Source organism: Pelodiscus sinensis, chromosome 19 (assembly GCF_052426305.1).
Source record: "Pelodiscus sinensis isolate ZL-2025 chromosome 19, ASM5242630v1, whole genome shotgun sequence".
NCBI classification, from domain to species: Eukaryota; Metazoa; Chordata; order Testudines; family Trionychidae; genus Pelodiscus; species Pelodiscus sinensis.
The window spans coordinates 16,215,233-16,242,077 of NC_143070.1; the positions used below are offsets into that span (position 1 = coordinate 16,215,233).

Consider the following 26,845-nt stretch of genomic DNA (forward strand, 5'->3'; position numbering starts at 1 on the left):
TGCTCTCTTCCACAAGAAAGCTCAGATGGCCATTTTAACCATAGGCACTTCTTGCGCAAGAAATTCATGTTGCCTGTCTACACTGGCCACTTCTGGAAGAGCTCTTGCGCCAGAGGGCTTATTCGTCATGGGGAGAGGAATAACTCTTCCGGAAGAAGGCATGTTTTCCAACACTGTACTGTAAATTTACTTCTGGACAAACGCTTGTGCAGTGTAGACAGCCAGCAAGTTTTTGTGGAAGGGTAGTTCTTCCAGAAGAAGCTGCCAGTGTAGACATAGCCTCTGTGTGCAGAGGAGCCTCGGCTTAGCTGTACCTCACTGCACACCCCACCTACCGCCTGGGATCAGCCAGCCTCCCAGGGCTCCTGGGGTTAAGGTCACAGGCAGCTGGTGTGTGCTGGTGACAAGGCATGAAACCTGCAGCTGCTCACTAATCAGCAGCAGCCCTTATGCTGAAGGGCAAAGCTTTTAATTTTATGACTCTGCAGTCTGAAGGTAACAGCCCAGCTCATTCCTGCAGCCCACCATGAGCTGGAAAGAAGATGTTGTTTCAACTTTGTAAAACACCAGGCACAGAAGGGGAAATAACAACCTGACCCATCCCGCACCTCCACCCCTACCCCATTCCAGCTGTCCCCGTCTCTTCCTGCCATTTCCCCTCCTTGGGCCAATCCTGAGCCATGGTCATGGTTGGGGCTGGGGCTGCTGGGGAAAATGCGAGTCGGGGTGCATGTCCAGCTTTGTCTGGCTTTGGAGGGAGGCGTGTCAGCTTAGAGAGCGGGGACTGTGGGGACTGCTCAGTGCACAGGGCAGCACATGCTGAAGCCCCCGGTAATGAGTAGCAACCCACTTCTCTGCACAGGCTCTGTGCTGCTGGGCTCCCTGCAAACCTTCCCCTCTGCACGTTTGCTGCCCTAGGGCTGGATCCCGACACAGGTTGTACCCTGGTGCCTTTGGCCTCAGCTGCCAGCCAGTGTCTGGGCCTTGCTCGAATCTGCCATGGGCAGGAGACTGCCACAAGAACACTCGTTTGTCTAGCTAACTGTGAGGAGACAGGTACATCCTGGGGCTCACGGCCAGGCCTTGGGAACCCAGCAAGGCTGGGGGTTTGAGACGGTAAGGCAGAGAGGAAGGAGGAAAAGGGGCTGTGGGCCTAGAGCATCTTTCCATTAGTAGGTTAGGGTATGTCTACACTAGAAAGTTAGTTCGAACTAACAGACGTTAGTTCGAACTAACTTTGATAGGCGCTACACTAGAGCTCCGTTAGTTCGAACTTAATTCGAACTAATGGAGCGCTTAGTTCGAACTAGGTAAACCTCATTTTACGTGGATTAAGCCTAGTTCGAACTAGCTAGTTCGAACTAAGGGCTGTGTAGACCCTTAATTCGAACTAGTGGGAGGCTAAGGCTTCCCAGGTTTCCCTGGTGGCCACTCTGGCCAACACCAGGGAAACTCTATTGCCCCCCTCCTGGCCCCGGATCCCTTAAAGGGCCACGGGCTGGCTACACAGTTTGTGCCAGTTGCAAGGCTGCCAGACCCCGTGCCAGCAGACCCTGCACCTGCCACAGGATGAGCCAGCCATCCGACGGCTCCCAGCCCTCCACTGCTCCCCAGGACCAGCCTGGCGGCTCCCTGGAGCCTGCCCGGGGCCGCAAGAGGCGAGCGCCCGCTTGGTCAAGTGCGGAGATCGTGGACCTCATCGAGGTTTGGGGGGAAGCCTCCAATGTCCACGATCTCCGCACTAGCCACCGGAACACGGCCGTCTATGGACGCATGGCTGCCAGCCTGGCTGCCAGGGGCCACCAGCGCAGCCGAGAGCAGGTCCGCTGCAAGATTAAAGACTTGCGGCAGTCCTACTCCTGGGCCTGCCTGCCAGGGGCCAACCCGGAGGCCTGCCCCCACTTCCACGCCCTGGACCGCCTCCTGGGGGCTCATGCCGTCCCTGCCCCCTGGGACGTGATAGACCCCGGGGCAGAGGGACCGCTCCTGGAGACGGAGGAGGAGGAGGAGGCCTCTGAGAGCCAGGAGCCTGCCGCCAGCCTGCCCGGGACCCGGGACCCCGAGGCACCCCACAGAGCCGCTCGCCTGTGTCGTCCGAGGGGGAGGTGTCCACATGTGAGTACCATTGTGTTCCCCTCATGTGTACGGGGTGTTGGGGCGAGAGGGAGCCCCGGGACCGTGCACCTGGGCCTTGCCCACCAAGGAGCAGCAGCTGGGGATCCTGCAGGGGCCCTGGCCTTGCACAGGGGAGATGGGTTTCACACACCTGGGCCCCTGGGGTAATTGACCGCTGGTCTTGTTGCACCACAGGTGCAGCACCTGGGCCTGCAGGGCGCACCACACCGCCTGCAGCAGCTGCCCGTTCCCGGGCAAGCAGGAGAGCCAGGATCGAGGAGGAGTACCAAAGGCGGCACCTCCGGTTCATGGACCACCAGCTCCGTCTCCAGGACCACTGGGTCCAGGAGGACCTGAGACTGCGCCGGAGGAGTCTGGAGGCCGTGGAGGAGCAGGGCCATGCCCTGCGAGGCCACCTCCAGAGCCTGCTCGACCACTTCCCATTTCCTCCTCCCCCTGCTCCCCCTGCTCCTCCTGCTCCCCCTGCTCCCCCTCCTGCTCCTGCTCCTGCTTCTGCTCCTGCTTCCTCCACACCCCCGACCCTCCTGCCCCCCCCCTCCACAACCATTTCCCACCGATGCCCCCGGACTCGCAGTGTGGCGAGACGGGAGAGGCAGCCGGACCCCCACCCCTGAGCTTTCCTTTCCCTTCCTCCCTTCCCTCCCCTTCCAGCTCCCTCGTCCCAGGTTTCCCCCTCCCCTCTCCTACCCTCATTCCTCCCTTCCACCACCTAGTTATGTAAAATAAAAAGACGTTTTTGTTTAAAAAAACAGGTGTCTTTATTTTACAGTAGGTAGGGAGGGGAAGGCGGAAAGGGGTAGGGTGGAAGAAGGCCCCAGTGGGGCATGCAGGGAGAGGTCAGTCCTCCTCCTCCACCAGGAAGCTCTCACGCAGGGCTTCCCGGATCCGGACGGCCCCCCGCTGGGCTTCCCGGACAGCGGCAGTGCAGGGCTGACCGTAGTGGCCAGCCATGTGGTCAGCCTCAGCCATCCAGGCTGGCAGGAAATCCTCCCCCTTTCGCTCACATAAATTGTGGAGCACGCAACATGCTGCCACCACGGGAGGGATGTTGTGCTCGGCCAGGTCCAGACGGGTGAGGAGGCATTGAAAGCGGGCTTTCAGTCGCCCGAAGGCCCCCTCCACCACGATGCGGGCCCTCGTCAGCCTGGCATTGAAGGCCTAGCGGGAAGGATTGAGGTGCCCTGTGTAGGGCTTCATCAGCCACGGCTGCAGTGGGTAGGCGGCATCTCCCACCAGGCACACGGGCATGTCCACGTCCCCGACCCTGATGTGGCGGTTGGGGAAGAAGGTCCCATCCTGCAGCCGCTGGCACACGGAGGAGTTGCGGTACACCCGGGCGTCGTGTGCTTTGCCGGACCAGCCCACATTAATGTCCGTGAACTGTCCCCGGTGGCCACACACGGCCTGCAGGATCACGGAGAAGTACCCCTTGCGGTTGACGTACCGGGACGCCTGGTGTTCCGGGGCACGGATGGGGATGTGCGTCCTGTTGATGGCCCCCCCGCAGTTGCGAAAGCCGAGGGCGCCGAAGCCTCGGATGACGGCGTCCGGGTCGGCGAGGTGGACCACCCTGCGGAACAGCACCCGGTTGATGGTGTTGACCACCTGCGGAGAGAGACACAGCAAAGCGCCAATCAGTCGGGCGCCTGGGTGGCTGGGAGCGTTCGTGCCCTGGCAGTGCCCCGCGCCCCACTCCCGGTAGCAACCCCCTTGGCGGCGTGTAGTACAGCCGGGACAGACCGGCCCCTCCGGTGCGGGGCGCTTTCACCTCCTCCCGCCCCCCTTTTGTCCCTGGGGCGGCCCATCCCCTCCTCGCAGCCCCCCTTCCCTCTGGCTTGGTGGCCGACGAGTGCCATACCTGCATGAGCACCGCTCCGACGGTGGATCTCCCCACGCCGAACTGGTTCCCGACGGATCGGTAGCTGTCCGGCATGGAGAGCTTCCAGAGGGCGATGGCCACCCACTTCTGGAGGGGGATGGCGGGCCTCATGCGAGTGTCCCTTCTGCGCAGGGCAGGGGCGAGCCACTCGCAGAGCTCCAGGAAGGTGTCCCTCCTCATCCTGAAATTCTGGATCCACTGTCGGTCTTCCCAGCGCTCCTGGACGATGCGGTCCCACCAGTCGGTGCTGGTGTCCAGACGCCAGACGCGGCGGCTTGCAGCAGCAAGTCCAGAATGTGCACCAGAAGGTGCAGGGTGAGCTGTGGCTCCATGTTGCCACCTGCGGCGGCCCCCCCGAAGGGAAGCACCGACACAGACGGGCACAGAGACCAACGCTTTGCTGTCCCTCGGCGAGGTTGGCAAGGAAGCAGGAAAAGGTGAGAACCGGCTGTCCAGGGGGGTCCCTTTAAGCACGAGCCTCAGATAGCCTCAGACAGCAGTCACACAAAGCAACTACTGACCTGATGCCCTGCCAGAACCGGTTTCAGCTGCCCTTAAATGCCCCCCTGCATCCAATCAGTGTGGACGCGCTAGTTCTAATTAGCAAAACGCTAATTCGAACTAGTTTTTAGTTCTAGATGCGCTAGTTCGAATTAGCTTAGTTCGAATTAACTAATTCAAACTAAGTTAGTTCGAACTAGTGCTGTAGTGTAGACATACCCTTAGTTAGTTAGTTAGTTAGTTAGTTAGTTAGTTAGTTAGTTAGTTAGTTAGTTAGTTAGTTAGTTATTAGCATCTTACTCGTTTACCATGTCTTAATTTAAAAAAAAATGTCTCCTCAGTTCCTCATACCTGGTTGTCCCGGCTTCTAAAAGTGTACATAGTGCTGCAACGCAATGCCAGTGTCTGACGGGCACTCTATGTGTATCAGGTGCTTGGGCGAGGGTCAAATACCCCAAAAATGCCCACATTGCACCGAATTGACTGCCCAAGTCAGGGCGGACCGCAAGATGCAGTTAAAACTGCTCTTGTTCAGCAAAGCCCTACAGCCTGCTGATACTGAGCCGCCTAAACCGTCTATGTCTGTGGCCCCAACAATGGGCAAAAAGTCGCCTCTCTGCTCATCGACTACATCTAAGAGCGTGAGTGAAAAGCCAGGTACCTCAGGATTGAGGCTACCTCTGCATGCCGAACAGCACAAGTCAAGCCAGAGTGTCTTGGAGCCAAGCCCCTTCCTCCACAGGGAGTCAGCATTGACATCAGCCATGGCTCTAAGACCTGAATCGGCCCCAGCACCCACCAAGCGAAAGTCTTTGGCACCGATGGGTGTGACCTCCTCTGTGCCGTCTGCGGCACCGACATCCACACCTCCATCGGTACTGACGCCGATGGCACCAGGTTCTCAGGCATCGATTCCAGTGGCTGCGGCACCGAGCACACACTGGGCTCAGAGCAATTGTCCCCGGCAACATCTTCGGCACCGTCTTTGAGCGGGTCATCGACACCGACATCAGCACCGTCTGCCCTGCTGGCACTGAGCAAGCCTCGCCGGAGCATGCTTCAGCAACTCGGGTTGCTCCAGACCCCTTTACAGGGCATGCCGCAGCACTGTGCCACTATAGATTCCCTTCCACACCAAGCCAGTCGCCAGTGTGGGGAAAGGGTAAATATAAGTCTAATAGGATAATAACTCCCTCTCCAAGCCCGGAACCTGAGGTCTTCTCTCCCCAGCCACTATCACCAGCCTCTGTCTTTTCCATGCCACTTCAGCAGGAAATCTGAACCACACCTATGTCACAACATCACAGGCATTCTCCACAGTACTCACCGTCACCTCAGCAATATCACAGGCATTCATGTGCACCATCATATGCCAGGCGCAGATCTCGCTCGCCTCGGTCACCTACATGCTCATCTTGTTCTACGTACCATCATGACTCCAGAAACGATACTCACCAGGTTACTCCCCCAGAAGTTATTACCATGACCAATATCATCACCTTCGCGACTACCATTACCGATGTCGATATTCTTCAGGACACTCTTCTTCCAGGTCTCCACGCCATTATCGACTATGCTCTCACACCATCTCCAGGCTACCAGCACCACCAGAAGCTTCCACACGACCACCTACACCATCTGGAGATGTTCCTCTCCCTCCGGGACAACCGGAACCGGTGCAAGTAACTACACCAGAACAAACAAAGCCCCAGGCACAATCTCCAATAGACCAGTCTCCCTTCTCACCGGATGACACGGTCTTCCCTGGTGATTCTTCTCCTACAGATGACATTTGGCAATTTCATGAACTTTTCAAAAGAGTAGTAGAATCCCAGGAACTAGGCTAGTCGGAGGTCCAACAGAAACAGCATCGCCTCCTGAAATATCTCCAACCCTCTCAAAAATCCAAAATGGCATTACCTTTTGATGAGGCAATTCTATAGATTGTGGACGATGTCTGGCAAACACCTGCATCATCCCACACATAAGAGGTCAGACAAGAAATATTTCATCCCCTCGAAGGGGATGGAATTTTTGTTCACACACCCACAGCCGAAATCCTTGGTTGTTGATGCAGCTCAGCAAAAATCCAAGACACCACAACACAGAAACGCAGCTGCTGCTAACGAGTCCAAGCGGTTAGACCTCTTTGGATGAAAGGATGAATTCCTCCGCCACATTAATCCTCAGAATGGTGAATTATATTGCCCACCTTTCCAACCATAACTTCGATAATTATTCGCAGCTGGTGGCAGTATTTGGTGCCTGAAGACAAACGGCAGTTCCTAAAATCAGTAGTCCAGGAAGTCTATGCGGCCTCAACAATGGCCTTGCAGATTTCCCTGGACATTGCCGATACACCAGTGCGTGCCATGACAACATCGGTGGTCATAAGGAGGTCCTCTTGGTTGCAGATGGAGTCAGTACCTAAGGACTTACAAACAGAGGTTGAAGACCTGCCCTTTGACAGAGTCTTTTTGCAGAAAAAACTGATCAAGTGTTGCATTCTGGAAAAGACTCTAGAATTACCCTAAGAACGCTAGGGTTGTACACACCTCCCTATCATCATAAGCATTACACACCCTACTACAAGCAGAGGCCCTTCTTGTACATGGTGCCCAGATATAGGCAACATGAGCAACAGCAGCAACGTGGCAGACCGCAACAGCAAAAACGCAGACCGCAGACGAGAAGGACTCCCAATCCTCAGAACAACAGGCAGCAAGTTTGACGGTCCTATCAAGGGGCTGTGAACTATTCCTTTGACATACCTCCCGGGATCACAGAAATTTTTCACCACCAACTGAGAACTTATCAGTGCAGATGGTTTGCCATCACCACAGATCGCTGGGTCCGAGAGCTAATAACATCAGGATACTCCATTCCGCTTCTTTCCCTTCCTCCCACCTCTGCCCCGCAACCCCGTCCTTCTTCAGGGACCCATCTCACGATGCCCTCTTAATGCAAGAGGTCATATGACTCATACAGATTGGGGTGGTGGAGACAGTGCCCAATCACTTCCAAGGCAAGGGATTTTACTCCTGTTATTTCCTCACTGAGAAGAAATCAGGAGGATGGCGACCTATCCTGGACCTTTGAAATCTCAACCGGTATCTCAGGAAATACAAGTTCAAGATGGTGACTCTAGCTTCTATCTTCCCAGCGTTGAACAAGGGAGATTGGTTCACGTCCCTCAATTTGCAGGACGCGTATTTTCACGTGACAATACACCCAGCTCACAGATGCTTTCTGAGGTTCGTCATAGGCATGCAGCACTTTCAATACAAGGTTCTCGTGTTTGGCCTATCGTCAATACCCAGGGTCTTATCCAAGACACTTTCGGTGGTTGCAGTGTATTTTCACCACCAGGGCATCATGATTTTCCCGTACCTGGACGACTGTCTTATCAAGGCCCATACTTACGAGCACACACTTTGGGCCACCAAAGTCACAAAAGAATTATTTGCAGATCTGGGCCTCATACTGAATGTCCCGAAGTCCTCACTCATACCGCAAAGATCCCTCATGTTCATTGGGGCATGATTAAATTCTATAATGGCCAAGACCTATCTTCCTTTGGAAAGATTCCACAGAATACGGAGCCTAACACAGACACCGTCCATCAGTCCAAAGGTGCCAATAGTTACTTGTCTGCAACTCTTGGGACACATGGCCGCCACAACATATGTGGTACAACACACCAGGCTACGCCTCAGATACCTATAACACTGGCTGGCTTTCGTTTATTGTCCGGGCAATCATGATGTACACAGGCTAGTAGTGGTGCCATTAACAATGTGACAATCCCTAACATGGTGGACTTCTCCAATCAACATGCTCTCTGCATTCCATTCCACCATCCACAGCCTACTGTTCAAGTCACTTCGGACACTTCTCTCCTAGGCTGGGGAGCCCACTGTGAGGGCGAATCCATTCAAGGCCAATGGAATACACAAGAAGCTCTCCAGCATATCAGTTTCCTGGAACTCAGGGCAGTATTCAACGCATACAGGGTATTCCTCCCAAGGCCAGACAATTCAAGTCCTTACCAACAACACTACCACGGTTTATATCAACCGGCAGGGTGGAGCCCGATCCAGATCCCTCTGTGCAGAAGCCACGAAGTTATGGAATTTATAAGTCACTGAATCACCATTGTGGGCACATACCTCCCAGGAAAGGACAATACAATTGCCAATGCCTTAAGCAGACATTTTTTTCCTCAGCACGAGTGGCAACTTGTTGGAAATAAGCCAGGACACTCTGGATGCAGGTGAAAACAAGCGGAGGATTTATTACACCAGCTGATGGAGTGACACGCAGGGGTTCCCCTGGTGAACACCGGTTAATTAACACAATACAATAGATTATATAGTCAGCAGGTGGACGGAGGAAAAGTGATTTGATAGGTCTAGCAGCAAGACGACATGAGCACATAAGCCAATAGAACTACTAAAGATTACATAATATCTCCGCCCATTGCAAAGTAACAACTTATTAATGAATACATTAATACATATAGGTGGTTATTGTTTAGATGCCAAAACAATGTCAGCAAAACAGTAATAACATTTAGTCTGCGTTTATGATGATGATGTTTCTTATAGCAGGCGGGTATGGCCTTGAGTTGGTGCAGCACTGGGTTCTCAGGCTCATTATCTAGGAGTGAAGCAAGAAGCAAGACAGTTAAGCAAATTTATGAATGTTATCTTAAGCAAAATGTGTTAGGTTACTAACTGGAGTCCAGTTCGAGTGTCTTAGAATGTGGTTGCTATGGTGCGCAGGGTCGTTCCACTGTCTGCAGTTCTTATCCTGACTGTGGTGTTCTCAGGCCTTAATCCTAAAATGGAGTTATGCTGTTTAGAGGCCTACTAGCACATTTAGGGCTGCCTCAGTTTACCCTACAGTTCCCTCCTTTTGACCTTAGGGTTCTCTGACCCGCCAGGTCAAATACAGTAATTTCAGGGTGTTCAGTCTGCGCTGGAAGCGACGGCACAATACCAGTACCAGTATGAATGTTATGATTGAAACTCCCCACATAATTTGGCAAAACACAACCCAAATCCACCCCCAGGGTATTTCTTCACCGGTGAAGGCGCTGCCCATGATTACATGTTGGACCTCTACTGCCTGGTTGAGTGCCTCAGAGAAGTGAGTCTTGGCATGATCCACGGTATTACCTAACTGTGTGTACCGCAGACGACCGATTGCAATGCGTCTTTTGGCAATGGTTACCAGCTCCTCGATCTTAGCCTGCAGGGCTAGTAAACCCTTCTCTAGATATTTACTGCCACTGTGCCATTCAGGGTCCCAAGTAAAGTTACCGAATATAGCCGGTGTACGGTACAGTCGTGTTCCATCTACAGTTAGGACTGACCCATGAGGGACTGTAATGCACACAGATGGATATGAGGAGGGGCATGTTTGTGCATTTAACTGAATGGAGTGGTTAGTCCGGGCAGTCAAACACCAGTAGGTACCGTTCATTTGGATCAGCTCGGTATGTGCAGGTGTCTCTGTGACGGCCACTTCAAACCTAGACAAATTCGTCATGGTGTTATAAGGGCAGGTGCACAAGATTTCCTTATCAGAGTGGGTACAGCAGTCTCGGGGAAATAATGCACCCCCAGGGCCTTCGGAATATGCGATACCTTCCACCTTTACCACATGACCCTGTTTAGGCACTGGTAGGGCTGTTACTATTCTGGCTGATTGCACATGGGGTATACCTAGAGGAGCTAGGAGCTGGAAGGTTATACTACTACCTGTCCAGCTAGGTCTCTGTACCCGCATAGATTCTCTGTGTCCCCATAGCCATGGGTCTGTCTGGGGAAGATGAGGTCTTATCACCTTCATAAGAGCAGGATGAACTCGGCCTTCCAGTAAATCAGTTACAATTCCCTGGAGTACAATAGCTGAGGCTTGCTCAGGTCTCCAACACTGATCTTCTAAATCCTTCAATTTCGTACCATTAATGAGCAATTCCACAAGCTGTTGATCTAGATATCGGGTTATGTCTAATGACGTTGATACTGAGGTAGACAGCTCCCTCAGGCTACTGAGGATGAGCTGGCCGGCATGGCTGGTGTCTAAACCCCCTCGGGCATTTGATATGATTGCACCTGCTACCTTGGATTCTATGCGGTGCCGTTCTTCTGTCTGCTGGGCTATAACAAAAGTATTACTGATAGAATTTCCTGCTCCGAACCATCCTGCAATCGTGTCAGTTAATCCCCGTTTTTGCCTGGGTAGTCGTTCACTAATTTGGGTAGTTAATTTGGTGAGGCTAGCACACTGTTGCCCAATATCATCTAGGGCGATTTGGACATTGACCTGGTAAGTATGGAACACCACAGAGGTAAGGACTGATAACTTTGGTCCTATTAACACAAGTCCTGGCTCTAGAACGGGGGTTTGCTCAGGACAAGATACACAGTCGGGGGGTTCAACTTTGGTTACTAGAACCTGGTTAATGATATTTAAGGAGGGGCAGTTCAATGATGGCCACTGATTGAGAAAGTGTTGCCATGTACTCAAGGAAACCCGTGTCTGGGCTCCCAGTGGTATATTCCACGGAGAGTCACCACTTCCTACCTCGATGGGCACTTGATATGTGTAGTTGGTGCAAAATTTGCTATTCATATCTGGTTTCTTCCCCACGAAATCCCACATAAATTCTAACACGGAGGACTGGGTGGTTCGGGTCCTACGGGGGCTGGAATTTGCACAGTAAGCAAAATAGTTATGTGTGAAGGAGGGCTGGCTTAAGGCCTTGTATTCTCCATTTTGACCTGTTCTTATTTGTCCGTCTAAATAGATAACCCGAATACTGGTCTTATTTACTGTGGTAACCGTCCCCCTTATGGGTCCGCAACAGGGTTCAAGAACATCTGTGGGGTTTAGGGCTCGAGGTGGTTGTGCAATACACTCCCATGACTCCTTCCATGTATGCCCGTCTGGCCCCAATATCTCGGGTACTTGGCACCAACGGAGGACGGGGCATTCTGCAGTGATGATAAGGGTGACATTACTTGTTTCCCTGTTCTTATAGGGATTAACATATGATTTAATGAGCACCCTCTGGTGCTCAACCGGACCCTGTCCTAACCATAGGTTGGCCCTTACCTTTGACCAAACCTGTGTAGGAGTTAGGTTCTGGGACTTACAATGGCTAAGGGTTTGGTTAGTATGGCAATTGAACCGTAGCACCCCCGGAGGGGGTGGGTTTAAGATCCACTTCCAGTCCACTCGCTCACAAGATGTTCCCCTTGCTCCTCTCCGATGATACCACAGTAATAGCAGCAGACTCAGCAGGAGTGGCCTCATAGTCGGTGGCTGAGGTACCTGAAGAGGAAACTGGAGAGATAATGTCAGTGGTTTCGCTTACGGATTTGAACAATTTCAATTGGTTTTGATGCTTCCAAAATGTTCCCAATTTTCCCCCAATTTTGGCGCATGTACTGGTAGTTAGTAAGACTCGCATTGGGCCCTGCCATCTAGGTTTCAGAATTCCCTTCACTTCAGGGTAAATGCGGTACATCACTAGGTCTCCGACTTGAAATGCTGGTTTCTCTAAGCGGGTGTTGTCATCTAGTTGGGTTTGATTTGCCTTTATTTGTTTATACAGCTTCTTAAGTTCCATATCCAGTGCTTTGATATATGCTTGCACCCGATTGGCGAATGGGCCTGACTCCTGGGCTGGTAAGAGTGCATCGGTGGGCATTCGCATAGCTCTCCCTGTCATTAATTCAAACGGAGTTAACTGTGTTAGTCTGTTTGGGCTGCCTCGGATCCGGTAAAGTACAGCCGGCAACATACGTGCCCAGCTATCTCCGGTGTCCAGGACTGCCTTTGTTAAAGAAGTTTTTATAGTTCTGTTCATTCTTTCGACCATCCCTGAGCTTTCAGGGTGGTATGGAATATGGAAGCGCTGTTTAATTCCCAGAGCTTTGCAGGCTTCTTTCATTGCCTTTCCTGTGAAATGAGTCCCCTGGTCGGAGTCGATCGAGTGAGGCAATCCCCATCTTGGTATAACTTCTTCTGCTAAAATGCGGGCTACTGTGGTAGCGGTACAGTTTTTAGTAGGGAAAGCTTCAACCCATCGAGTGAAGGTGTCCACAATCATTAAAATGTATTTATACCCCCGGCTTGGTGGCAGGGATCCTGTAAAATCTATCTGTAAGTGTTGCCAGGGTCCCTCTGGTCGTGGCTGGTGATTTAGGGGAATTTTTTTCCTTCTGCCCGTATTGACCTGGGCGCAAATTATACACCGCTTAAGGAACCGGGCCGTGTCCTTTGCTTTGGTTGGCCACCACCAGGGTTCCAAAGCAGCTTTCATTTGCCTCCAGCCCAGATGGGCAGGGGAGTGTATAACTTCTAACAACAGGTTACATATACAGGCGGGTGCCACAAGCTGCTGTTCTCCAGGGGCATACCATAATGGTTTCTTATACACACAACCTAAGGATTCCAATTTCTGTTCCTCCTCCGTACTTAGGGAAGAGTATAGAGCAGTAAGATTTATTTCCTCTTTGATTTCTTCAGCTGTGCTAACACTTAGTGGTATTGCTTGTGCTGCTTCTTTAGCTCGGAAGTCTGCCCAATAGTTTCCCTTCTGTTCCTCACTATCAATTTTGCGATGTGCCTTAACTTTAACCACAGCCACTTCGGCAGGGAGTTTAATAGCTTCCACCAATTTTTGGACCGCTTCCAAATGATTTATGGGTTTGCCAGTGGTGGTGCGGAAGCCCCTACGTGACCACACATCCATATAATCATGCACTACTCCAAAAGCATACCGGCTGTCAGTATACACAGTGATCCTTTTTCCCTGGCCAGCATAAAAGGCTTCGGTGAGTGCAGTCAGCTCTGCTTCTTGTGCAGATTTGGAACCTTCCAATTTACCGGCAGCAATTACAGTTCCATCTCCTAACACCACAGCCCATCCTGTGGAGGGTACCCCATTAATGTACTTCCTCGATCCATCCACATACAGAGTTAGGTCTGGGGTATCTAGGGGCTGCTCTTTGACACTCCCAAGTACTTCTTCTTCCTTGTCCACTAAACACTCATGCACATCCCCTTCAATGTTTAGAAACTCATCTATATTAATTCCTTTGTCTCTTACTATTGAAAAGTTAGGATTCTGAAGACACAGGACGGATTCCCATTGGCTCCGCCGGGCATCGGTTACAGATTTGAGTCGCCCGGTGTTAAGGAGATCGATAAGCGTGTGGGGTGTGTGTAAAATTAAGATTCCAGTGAGGGTGTATGGTTCACAAGTTTTTACAGCCCAGGTGTCGCAGTCTAGAGCTGCAACACATTCCGGTAATCCTTGTGAAACAGGAGGCATTGGGGTGGACAAATAAGCAACAGGACGCGGGCGGTCCCCGTGAGTTTGTAATAGCACTGCGGAATACTGAGTTTTACTGTGGTTACAATAGAGATGGAACGGCTGCTGCATATCAGGTAAGCCAAGACAGGGTGCTGAAGCAAGGGTTTGTTTGATTTTCCTGAAAGCTTCCTCCTGGGGGGTTTCCCATAATACTAGGTCGTTAGCTGGTTTCCCCCCCGTACCAGGACTTGGATGGGTTCCACTATATTAGAAAATTCAGAGATATAAGCTCTACAGTAGTTTAGAAGACCTAAGATTTTGCGGACATCTCTGACTGCTCGGGGCTTGGGTAACTCTTTAATGGCCTTTTTCCTGTCCTCTGTGAGGGCCTTTTGTCCCTGGGAAATTTCATACCCTAGGTATAAGACAGTTGTCTGTTGTATTTGGGCTTTTTCAGCACTCAGTTTAAATCCAGCTTCCGGCAGGTTGAACAATAGCCTATTTAAAGTTTTCAGATGGTCATTTTCATTAGAGCTGGCAATTAATAGATCATCCACATACTGTAATATCACTGTGTCCCCTTCCGTTTGGACGTGTTCTAGGACCTTTGCCATGGCTTTGTGGAAGATTGAAGGGGACCCATGATATCCCTGGGGTACACGAGTCCAAGTGTACTGCTGGTTTCCAAGGGTGAAGGCAAACTTGTCCTGACTTTCACTAGCAAGGGGAATGCTCCAAAACCCATTTGCCACGTCCAGGACTGTGAATACTGAATGTGTCGGTCTTAAGAGGTTTAGAATGGTGGCAGGACTTGCCACTATTGGGTGAGGTTTTGGGGTCACTCTGTTCAGGTGGGTATAGTCTATAGTTAGTCTCCAAGTGCCGTCAGGCTTTCTTACAGGCCAAATTGGGGAGTTAGTAGTAGAGGTTGTTTTCCGTACTACTCCCCTTTGTTCTAAATCCTGAACTATATTCTTGACCACTTCTAGAGCATCGGGTTTTATAGGATATTGTCTGTGGGCTTTGTGTGTGGGTCCTTCTATGACTACTGGTTCGGTGTTTAATAACCCACAGTCTTGCTTGTTAGTGGCCCAGACCCCAGGATATAGTGAGCACAGAGTTGTGGCCAGACCATCATCCCACACTGGGGTGGTAACTTTATTGCTGGCTATTAAGGCAATGTTCTGAAGTGGTTGTATTCCCTGGCCCCTCTGAGAGGCCCATTCTATATTACTTGCTCTGGGGTTAATAACCCCCCCAAGCTCGGTGAGAAGATCAATGCCACAGATTGTCTCTACTTGTGTAGGGCAGACCCAGATTTGACTCACGGTAAATGCATCTTCAAATTCAATTTCTACTGGTTTGCTTAAGGTAGCTTTTAATTTCCCTCCTCCTCCTCCCTCAAGCCAGATATGCCGGCGAGTGAGGGGAAGGGGTTGGCTGGTTATCGATACTGAGGCTCCAGTGTCTATTAACATTTTGCACGGCCGGCCTCCCACACGTGCGTTAAGAAACATCCTAGGGTTGCCGTCAGATCCAGCCACAGAGGCCGCTGTAATCTATTTACTAGCCAGGATTTTGAGAATCTCTTGGATCTGTTGTTTCACTTGTCCTAAATCCTGCCCATTGTCTCTGTTTTCTTGTGGTTTGGGGTTGGGAGCCGGGGTTTGGCTTTGGTTTACTGGCCACTGGCCCTCCTTACCCCCTCCGGGTCGATAACAGTCCTCTACCAAGTGGCCCATCCGTTTACAGTTTGTACACTGGGGTTTAGGTTTAGTACGACACTCCCGGAGCACGTGTCCTAAATTCCCACAGCCATGACAACGAGGGGCAGCTGAGGCACTGATCATGGCTTCTCCCTTTCCTGCAAGAACTGGATTCCGTTTTGCTTCCCTCTGTCTCCTGGTTTCTAAGTCAGAGGCCCATTTCATTATATCTACGTATGTGTTTCCCACTGATATGCCTAGGGATAGCACAGCCTGATGGTCCGCTGACATCCCTTCCATTAAGAGCTGTAAAAATGCTTCATGGTCCCTATTGACACCATCGAGACCAGAACAGGAGCGGAAGGCGGCCCACATCCTTTCTGCATAAGTAGTGACCGGCTCTTCCTTGTGTTGTGAGACTAATTTCAGTGCTCCCCAATTGGTGGTGCGTTCCCCCAGAGCATGGGAGAGGGCGGCTTTGAATTCTGCTAAGGTCCCTTCCTGTTTGTTTGCGAGATCTTGCCCAGGATGTTCAGGGTCTGGGGTAGGGTCCTCAGCCAGGACACTCTGGATGCAGGTGAAAACAAGCGGAGGATTTATTACACCAGCTGATGGAGTGACACGCAGGGGTTCCCCTGGTGAACACCGGTTAATTAACACAATACAATAGATTATATAGTCAGCAGGTGGACGGAGGAAAAGTGATTTGATAGGTCTAGCAGCAAGACGACATGAGCACATAAGCCAATAGAACTACTAAAGATTACATAATATCTCCGCCCATTGCAAAGTAACAACTTATTAATGAATACATTAATACATATAGGTGGTTATTGTTTAGATGCCAAAACAATGTCAGCAAAACAGTAATAACATTTAGTCTGCGTTTATGATGATGATGTTTCTTATAGCAGGCGGGTATGGCCTTGAGTTGGTGCAGCACTGGGTTCTCAGGCTCATTATCTAGGAGTGAAGCAAGAAGCAAGACAGTTAAGCAAATTTATGAATGTTATCTTAAGCAAAATGTGTTAGGTTACTAACTGGAGTCCAGTTCGAGTGTCTTAGAATGTGGTTGCTATGGTGCGCAGGGTCGTTCCACTGTCTGCAGTTCTTATCCTGACTGTGGTGTTCTCAGGCCTTAATCCTAAAATGGAGTTATGCTGTTTAGAGGCCTACTAGCACATTTAGGGCTGCCTCAGTTTACCCTACACAACTCAACCCAGAGGTGACTCATGCCATATTTCAACATTGGGGACACCCCACGATAGACCTGTTTGTGACACATCTCAATACGAAATGCCCGAAGTACTGTTCCAGAGCCAGCCTGGGGCTGAAATCCCTGGGAGATGCATTTCTGATAAACTGGACTCACCATCTTTTCTACGCCTTTCCTCTAGTTCCACTTCTTCCGAGAGTACTAGAGAAGATAATCGAGGACAGAGCCACGGTGATACTCATAGCCCCGTTTTGGCCCAGACAGACGTGGCTTCCTCTCCCCTTGCAAATGTCTCACCAACCCCCATATCATTTACCGAAACGACCCAACCTGCTCACACAGCCTGGACTGTCCATGGCACGACCCCAAATCGACCACCTACACCTCACGGCGTGGTTCCTAGCTGGTTCCATAGCACAGAAGCCCTTTGCTCACAAGAGGTGAAACAAGTACTACTTTATAGCAGACACGATTCCACGCTTTATAAATGGCACCGTTTCCACTCTTGGTGTTTAGCCAATGAGCTTGATGCAATGTCCATCCCAATTCATCGTATCCTGGACTATGCATTCCATCTGCATCATTCACGCTTGGGGCTCTCATCCATCAAGGTCCATCTCTCGGCGATTTCTGCATTTAGACAATCAATTGAGGGTTTTTCAACAATGGCTCATCCAATGACTAAGCGCTTCTTGAAAGGTCTAACAAATCTACACCATCCGTGCAGGAAACCCCCTGTTCTATGGGACTTAGAGCTAATGTTGGACACCCTCACTTATCCACCTTTTGAGCCCTTAGCTACATGCGACATCCCATCTCTCGCTATGAAAGTTGCCTTTCTTCTAGCTATAACATCGGCTCGACGGGTTGGGGAACTGGCGGCCCTCTTGGCCAACCCGTCATACACCTTGTTTACCAACCAGGGGGTAATACTTTGATCTCACCCCAACTTTTTACCCAAGGTGAATTCGGAGTTCCATATTAACGAGCCTATAATACTCCCTACATTTTACCCCAAACCACATACCTCTAACCAGGAAGCCTGCTTGCATACATTAGATGTCTGTAAGGCATTGGCTTACTACCTGGAAAGGACTCACTCTTTCCGTCTATCTCAACGGCTCCTCTTATGTTCAGATGGAAGAACCAAGGGTCAATCATTGTCTTCACAGCATATTTCTAAGATAATTGTGTAATGTATTACAATGTGCTACTCCTTACGCAATAGGCCCATATCTATATCAATTACTGCTCATTCCACCAGAACAACATCTAGCTCACTGGCATTCCTCAAAGGCATCCCAATTCAAGACATTTGTCGTACGGCAACATGGTCTTCAGACATGACATTCGCTAAGCATTATGCCATCGACGCTATTGCCCGAGAATCAGCGCTGGCCTCAACAGTGCTGTCTACAGAAGCCAGATCCTAACTCCAATCCCACCTCCGCAGATGAGATTACTGCTCTGTACTCACCTGAAGTAGAGCACCCATGGGGACACTACCTGAAGAAGAAGAGGAAGTTACTCACCTTGTGCAGTAACGACGTTTCTTTGAGGTGTGTCCTCCCGTGGGTGCTCCATGACCCGCCCTCCTCCCCGCTTTGGAGTCTCTTCTTTATGTTTTTCAGGAGTGATCCGATTAGGAGGAACTGGCAAGAGCTGGATCGTGCACAAGCTCACAAACAGCACGAACAGCATGTGCTGCTGCACATACGTGGTCTGGCTGAACCACAGCTGATGACTCTCTGACCTGTGGCACCGGGATGAGCCCAACACCTGAAGTGGAGCGCCCACAGGGACACACACCTCGAAGAAACGTTGTTACTGCACAAGGTAGTAACTTCCTCTTCTCCTCTGCAGCTGAAGAGTTAGTATTATGGATATGTCTAGACTGCATCCCTCTGTTGGCAGAGGGATGCAGATTAGGCAGGTCGACATTGCAAATGAAGCGGGGATTTAAATATCCCACGTTTCAGTTACATAAAAATGGCTGCCGCATTTTGCCAACTCAGCACTTCGTCGGCAAAAAGCGGCATTCAAGAAGAGGATCTGTCGAGAAAGAAAGCCTTTTTCGACAGATCCCTTATGCCTCCTTCAAGGAAGTTTACAGGATCTGTCAAAAAAGGTTTTATTTCTCGACAGATTCCCCTCTAGACTGCCTCTTTTTGCCAACAAAGTGCTGAGTCGGCAAAACATGGTGGCCATTTTTATGCAAATGAAGCACGGGATATTTAAATCCCCGCTTCATTTGCAGTATCGACCTGAATAATCTGCATCCCTCTGCCGACAGAGGGATGCAGTCTAGACATACCCTATGTTACTATCTTCAGCCTGTGCCTTCTGTTTTGGGTTCTGTCTCCTAGCAAATGATTAATAGATAAGAGAAGTGCTAGCCACACCTGTACTGACAGAACCCACGTTAGGGCATAGGCCCACTGCAGAGGTGACACCTCTTCAGAGGTCTATACTGAAAAACCACACAGGAAGCTTAGCCATGCATACACACAAACAGAAAGGAAATAATTCAAAAGTTAGGTAGACTGGACACCTGAAAACTTGAAGATGAGAAAGGTTATACTGTGTGAATAAAACAAAATTTAAACTGAAGAATCATAGATGCAGACCACTTTTAAATGTGGATATCTTAGGACCAGTTCTTTTAGTTCCCCATCCGTAAAATGGGGATAGTCCTATTTTCTCTCACCTTTTTGTTTATTCATATTGCAAAATCTTTAGGAAAAAAACTCCCTTTCTGTATGTTCAAATGTTGTCATTACTTCAAAGAAATATTTAAAAAGGGAATCTTATTTTTATCTTTTAAAAATTGTGTTCAGTTTTAATGACAGAAAAACAGATCCCTAATTAGTACTAAGTGCTTCCCTCCCAATGGAAAGAGATGTGACTAAAAAAAAAAGAGTGGGATTTTTTTCCACCAAAACCAACAAAAAAATCAAAGTTTCTAAAGCCAAAAAAAAAGTCCACCAAAATGAACATTTTCTGTAAATATTATCGTTTTGGTTGGAAATTCACTTTCTGAAGAATGAAAGTGAAAACTAAATGAAAATTTGTTGACCAGCTCCACTTCAAAATAGCTTTGAAAATTGGTCACTAAACTTATGTCTGCAAACTTTCCATGCATAACCCACACTTACACAGCAGCGTGCTGAACCCTTCTAGTGGCTGCACCACAAAGTTTGACTCCGTTCTCTCTGCACAGGCAGAGGAGTTCTTTTAGCTCAGGATGTACCACTCATGTGTTCAGTGGAAGAATTTGTAGTTTCAGTTCCTCCTACTGGCCACACCCCAGAAGTGTTGTTTTACTATGAAAAGATACATCTTTGTGTACAATATGTATATCTTGTGCATAAATAGTTGCATATAAAAAAGTAAGTTTAGATGTTTGAAATAGTAGCTCTACATTTATTTGTCTATGAGTTTTATTTGAATAATTATTGCAGGGTCAGACTGTCTTGTAAATTGATTAATCTACCATTGAAATGCAACTTTTCTGGGATGGACCATATTGGAAATTTAACAGCAATATTTTATAACAAGAACTAAAGAAAACTACTATAATCACAGTGCTATAGAGACATGAAGTTTGGTTTTGTTGGGATGCTAATCAGACAAAATCCTGTAGATCCTACATTATCCAGAATATCATGGTAAAGGCAATTAAGAACTGGATATTTGAGTGGCATTTAAAATTCTTTATCTCACTACAAATATCTTCAGTCCCTGATCTTCCTCTATTCCTGTTCTTTATTCAGTATTTTCCATTACAGAGTATTACAGGCCACACTGAGTTAAATATAGCCTTGACAAACACTTGGTTTCAGAGAAAGGAAATGGAGAGTTTCAGCAATTACACTGTTCATTTCAAACCCCTCTCACCTCAAGCCCTTCAGCTCTTCAATACAACTGCACTTTTTACAATACAAAGAGTAAGCCTGAAAACCCAGTGGAGGAAAAACTAAGTCATCTGAAGGACATCCTAACACTATTTGTCACTGGGCTTAGGGCCTTGTTTGCAGAGAGATGCTTGCTCTCTGTTAATTGCTTAAGTGCTGCTACTGCTTGTTAACCAGTACTACAACACTCTTGTCTGTTGCATGTTTATGCAAAGTAGACAAATATTTTTTACTAACTATTCTGTTCAAGTGAATGAAATAGATTTTCACAGACTAAATAGCTCTTTGGGACAACTGTTCTTCCTACAATCATTCCTCCTGTAGTAAAATCTCTCCTGATATATAAAATCAAACAGGAATGTGTATTTTGTGGTAGCACTTTGGAATTGTTATGGAAGCAGGTGCTGATGTCATACGTGTTATGAGCAGTTTACATATAATGACTCTGCATGGAACACTCCATTAAAAGAGATTATTCTACTTCAAATCAGCATGCACAGATAGATTCCACTGTAGATGTATGTGTACCCAATACACTCCAATTTGAGATATTTAGCAATATACCACTAGTCAGCGTGTGTGCCCTTGATAAATATAGGCACCACTGTCACCTCTTCTCAGATCCTTCTTACCTCCCATGGTGAGAGTTGGCGCTCTCTGTGGGTCAAGAAAGAATTTCTTCTAATGTACATAGTTATATTTCACTTGAGTGTTAGTACTAGTTTACTTGTTAATTAGCTGTTGGGGGAAGGAAGTTTGCTATGCTGAAATCACCTGTATTTCAACAATGTACCAAATACAGGCCTTTATCTTTGTCAGTTACAGGCATAAAAGTTGTTTAATTTGCTTAGGTGAGAGATGTGTGAGGAACAAATGTTCTATTTGCACCTCATTTCCAAGCAGAACAAAGAAGCAGAGGGATTTCCACCTTAAAAGTCATCTTCTTGAAAAGGGGAAATGTCTAGTGGAGAGCTCCTCCATACAGAATGCCCCTCCAGCTGCCATGGCTCTCAGACAGGATTTGGATAAGGGACATGACTCATTTTTCTCTCCTGTTATCTCCTCAAAGCCATCAGAACCAGCTGAAACTGATAAACTATCTAAGTCTTGCTCTTCATCACCTTACAAAAAAGCAATTTACAAGTCCCCTAGTGTTAGCCTGAGGTCTGGTCTTTAGCACTGACACCTCAGAGATTGTGTCATTGATATCTGTGTCTTCATCTTTACTGGAGACATTTTTTACCCCAACACCATCAGATGTGGTGCCAGCATTGGCAGCAGTGCGCTCTGCTGTGCTCTCAGTGCCATTGACAACACAATTATTTGTGTCTCCCTCTGCCAGCCTCCCCTTTGCTGCAAGTGCATTGTGTGATTCCAGTCACAGCTGCCTCAACTATGTAGGCCCTGCTGTCATCATGTAGTACTACCATACCATCAATTTCTCCTGCCTCTGCAATGCAACTTGCATTAACTCCATCAACATTCAACATCAACTCACCTTTGGCCTCCTGTCTGTCTCATCTGCTTCTGCTAGCTCTGTCAGATACACCAAAGTCTGTACCTTTGGGGCACCACCATGTGTAGTCAGTGCTGAGGTGTCCACCAAAGCCCATGAGACGTGCTCTCCCATTTCCAGAGGAGAGTTCTATTTCCATTCCTCCACCTCTTCAGACCCTGCACAACAGTCTTCTGTCTCCTTGTCCTGGGATGCGTACACCAAACCTCCCTCAGAGGCAGGATGTCTATGGCCTCTCAAAGAGTGTTCCACCCCATGCATCTCAGTTTGTGGCTGAGGGCCTCTAAACTACCCCATCCCTCATGAGGCAGTCTGGACTAGTGGTCACAGTCTGTAAAAACACCCCCTTCTTGAAGGGTAGGGAGGCCCAGCAGCTAGAGTCAGTAATTGCTCTCTTCCCTGAGGGCACTGAGTCAACAATAACCCTACTCCTGTCCCACAGGGTAATGAAGTCTAGTGTCCAGAGTCTGTGATCACTTCCTCTCTCACGCAGGTAATCCTGGTTAACCCTTGCAAGTCCAGTGCAACATTGGCACCCTCTTCATCCCCCATCACACTCCTCCAAGGTCTTTCTGTTCTCCATACAGATCGTGCTCTAGAGTTGCTCAAAACATTGGGCAAGGCCAGTACTCTTATAAAGATGCCCTGGTACAGTGCTTGCTACCATGGGCAGTACTGGGCCTCTTGGACTGCTCTAAGACCCTATGCTACACAGTCCAGACGGAAGTCACCTTCTCCAGCTCAGAATCTCAGTGTCCCTTCTCACTGGAGACCACAGGGCAGGAGGCAGCAAGGAAGAAATGCCCCGGTATTTCTTCCTCTTCTCTGGATGAGACCATCATGAGTCAACATCACCTAACCATGAAGACTTCAAGATCTTTTAAGACCTTGTGAGGTGAGTGGCTGCTTCTCTGGCAGCGCAGCAGAACCAGTGAAAGACAATACAAACAAGGGATTTGAAGTCCTGTAGACTCCTGCCCTTTCCATTAATGGCGCTTTCTGTTGGAACCTGCCAAGACTCTTCAGCAGATACCAGCCTCTAAGCTGTCTAAAACGTGACTTAGATAATATCAAGTTCAACACCAAGAATATGATTATTTCTTCACTCACCTTGTCCCAGATTCTCTAGTAGTCATGGTGACAAGTGAATGATTGAGGAAGTTGTACCTGAAGGCTACTGTGAAAGAAAAGGAGTTTAAGAGAAGGGATTTGTGGAAGACAAAGACCGATATCACTGCCAACCTTCAAATTAAAATGTCAGAACTTTGTTATCTCTCAGCTGGATTTCAGCAATGTAGTATATTTGGGCATGAAACCTTCTACACATAGGTAACTCCAACTAGTACAGAACAGTATAACGTGTCTCCTGAGTAGCACTGGCTGCCATGAACACATCAAACCTGTCTTCTCTCTACACTGGCTTCCCACAGAGCTCTAAAGTCTCAGTTCTTGTCTTCAAAGCACTCGATGGCCTGGGCCCAGGGTATCAAAACAGCCATCTAAAGCTCTAAGACAAAGCTTGTGGTTGACAACTCCATTCCTCTGGTCCAATGGGACATAACAGTGACAGGAGACAGAACATCCTCTGGAATGAACTTCCCCAAGAACCAAGGATTATCGCAAACTTCTCCATCTTCCATTCCAAATACAGGGCACATTTCTGTGACCTTGCCCTCTTTAATATAAACACATAGCAACAGGTATGTTATATGGAAAAACAAAACAAAAACCACCACACGCTACCAAACCAAGACACTCTGCTGCACATTTCTGCCTCTGGGGAGGTGAAGCGAGAACAAACACATGCCCAATGTTAGTCCTGTTGCCTGAGGCACTAATACAAGTCTCTCAGGCATTATGGTGAGGAGCGCCTTATAAGATCCTGCATAGAAAAGAACAGAAATATGCTACTGCTCACCAGAGGGCAGACACCCACATGAGGTTGCTCTTAGATACAACTGTACGCTCACATCTTCCTCTGTACTTGCCATGGCTGGAGAAATAGTTTATGCTGATATAAACATTCCTGGAGCCAGTTCCTCTTCGAGGCCACCAAAACAATCTCCGCACCTCAGTAAGTAGATTTAGTTTCTTATATTTGCACCAATATGGGCAGTCTTTGGAGAGGAGTCCATTTGTCTAAGGTATTTTTTGTTTGAGTTGCAACACAAATAATTTAGAGAAACTTTGTCTAGAGGCAAGGAGCAGTGCTGTGCTTTATGTATGGTAGGATTGAGCTAATGGGAAAACCTTTACAACTCTCAGCATTTGGCAACTGAAATCTATTAAGGTAATAGAGTGCATCTTAGGTTGTTAGTGCAGCATGTCACAGAAAATTTCGTAGCTGCTGACAATCTAAGCCTGCAAATATATGTGCAATGCAATAGCTGTACTTTGTATGGTACCCTTCCTATTTATTTCATGTGTTTTCAGGACATACCAGCAAACTATTGAGGTAACAGTACATAGTAAGTAGATTATAGCTGGGGGGCAGAGAGTAGTGCATTGGGCATATTTTTGATAGAATGATTAAGCACAAGGAATGTGGGAGGCTCATAGACTAGAATTTGTTTTGTCAGAGAGAGGGTTAAAATCCGCATACCTCTGAGAGAAGAAGTGGAATCTGAGACTAGGTAGGGAACCAATTATGTGCAGAGAATCACGAAGAATGTGGCAAGGGGTAGGTACTGAGGGCAGGGCTGGATTTAGGAGCAAGTGACCCATGTAATCACTTGGGGTATTGGGTTTATCCTCAGGGGAAAATGGCCACCAATGCAGTAAAAAATAAGATATTCAAAAGTTTAACAAATGGGAGGAGGGAGCATTGAAGATGCTCCTCGCTTCGGGTGCCATTTGGTCCAGATAATAAGGGCAAATAGGGCATGTCTACTAACCTCGGTAGTGATATAAGGAGGGAGAGGGAAGCCCGGTATCTGAGGAATATGGAATGAGACCAGAGAAGAACCTGGCCAAAGGGGGATGGATGCGTGGGAATGATAAGAGACAATGAAGGAGATATTTACTGGGTGCTGAAATGGACACAAAACCAGGAAAGCTTTCCAAAGACAGAGATTATGTGATCTGTTTCTGAGTTCAGGAGTCACAGAAAATTATTGTAGTGTAACTCTAATGAAGCATAGAAAGTCAGGGGAAGAAAATGGCAGAGATGGAGACCATCAGGAGTTATCAGTGTTGTAGGAATAATGAAAATATAACAAACAATATTGTGACGGGTTTGGACATAAAGCTCCTATTGATATTGTCACTTGAGGTGCTGAAATTACCACTGGGCCTGCCTACCTGCCCTTTACGGCACCTCACCACACTGTCCTGCTGGGTCAGAACCTCTGGTTTCTCCCAGCAAGGGCACAGAGTTGGGGGTGTCAGCCCCCAGCAGAGCAACATAAACACTGAGATCCACTCAACTCTGGGAAAGCTCAATTAATGAGACCCAGGTGCACAGCCCCAGTGGGACCAGAACCCCAGATAAATCTATCTCACAATGCTTAAAGTTTATACAGAATGAGCTCATAAGTTGTTCACCCCCTTTATCAATGAAAGAGATATGCACAGCTGTTGTGTCCCCCTTGGTAACAATTATTTACACTGGGTTTATTAATAAACCAACGTGATTTTATTTATTAAGTATAAAATGTAGGATGTGAGTATTTGCAAGTAATAGCGCACAGTGCATTAAGATTAACTACGGAGTTTTATTTTGCTTAGTAACTTACTTTGCTCTCGGAAACTTATTACATGCAAATTCTTACTCTAAGGCTGTGTCTACACTGGGCCACTTATTCCGGAAAAGCAGCCGCTTTTCCGGAATAACTTGCCAGCTGTCTGCACTGGCTGCTTGCTTTTCCAGAAAAGCAATGACGATCTACTGTAAAATTGTCAGTGTTTTTCCAGAAAAACTATGCTGCTCCCATTCAAACAAAAGTTCTTTACCGGAAAAACTGTTCCGGAAAAGGGCCAGTGTAGACAGCACTGTAGTCTTTTCCGCAAAAAAGCCCCGATCACGAAAATGATGATCGGGGCTTTTTTCCAGAAAAGCGCGTCTACATTGGCCACGGACGCTTTTCCGGAAAAAGGGCTTTTCTGGAAAAGCATCCTGCCAATGTAGACGTGCTTTTTCCGGAAATACTTATAACGGAAAACTGTTCCGTTTTAAACATTTCCGGAAAAGGGTGCCAGTGTAGACATAGCCTAATAGTAGTCTAATCACCTTTTCTCACAAGCAAGAGAGTCTCCCAGTTTTGGCCCGATCCTTCCCCCTATTCAATTTTAGATGTTTCCTGGAGTCATCTTGGGTGATAACCAGGGGTGTCCTGGCATCTCTCAGGAGGCCCTATTGTTTGGTTTCATGCCCATATGTAGATTTTGCCCCCATGCAGGAATCCTTTGTGTTTGGTTCAAACTTTTCTCAAAGTAAAAAAAATATAGTGTTGGTTTCCAGAAGCCAACTATAGTTGAGGCTCACAGGAGAAGTAAGACCATTCACAACTCAGGGTATGTCTACACTACAGAGTTTTTTCAGAAAAACTGTGAATTACATCCACGCAGCAATCGCGTTCTTTCGAAAAAAAATCTAAAGAACTGAGGGGTTTTTCCAACATTGGTAAACCTCTTTCTACGAGGAA

General features: G+C 48.2%; 1 protein-coding gene across 1 annotated transcript in view; it reads left to right on the forward strand.

The window, feature by feature from the left end:
* Positions 1-24,191: 24,191 nt before the first annotated feature.
* LOC149522217 (killer cell lectin-like receptor subfamily B member 1B allele A) overlaps positions 24,192-26,845 on the forward strand; it is a 43,999-nt gene continuing 41,345 nt past the window's right edge. Inside the window, exon 1 of the mRNA XM_089770625.1 lies at positions 24,192-24,276. Within this exon, the coding sequence (XP_089626751.1) occupies positions 24,192-24,276 (85 nt within the window). The remainder of the gene's footprint in view (positions 24,277-26,845) is intronic.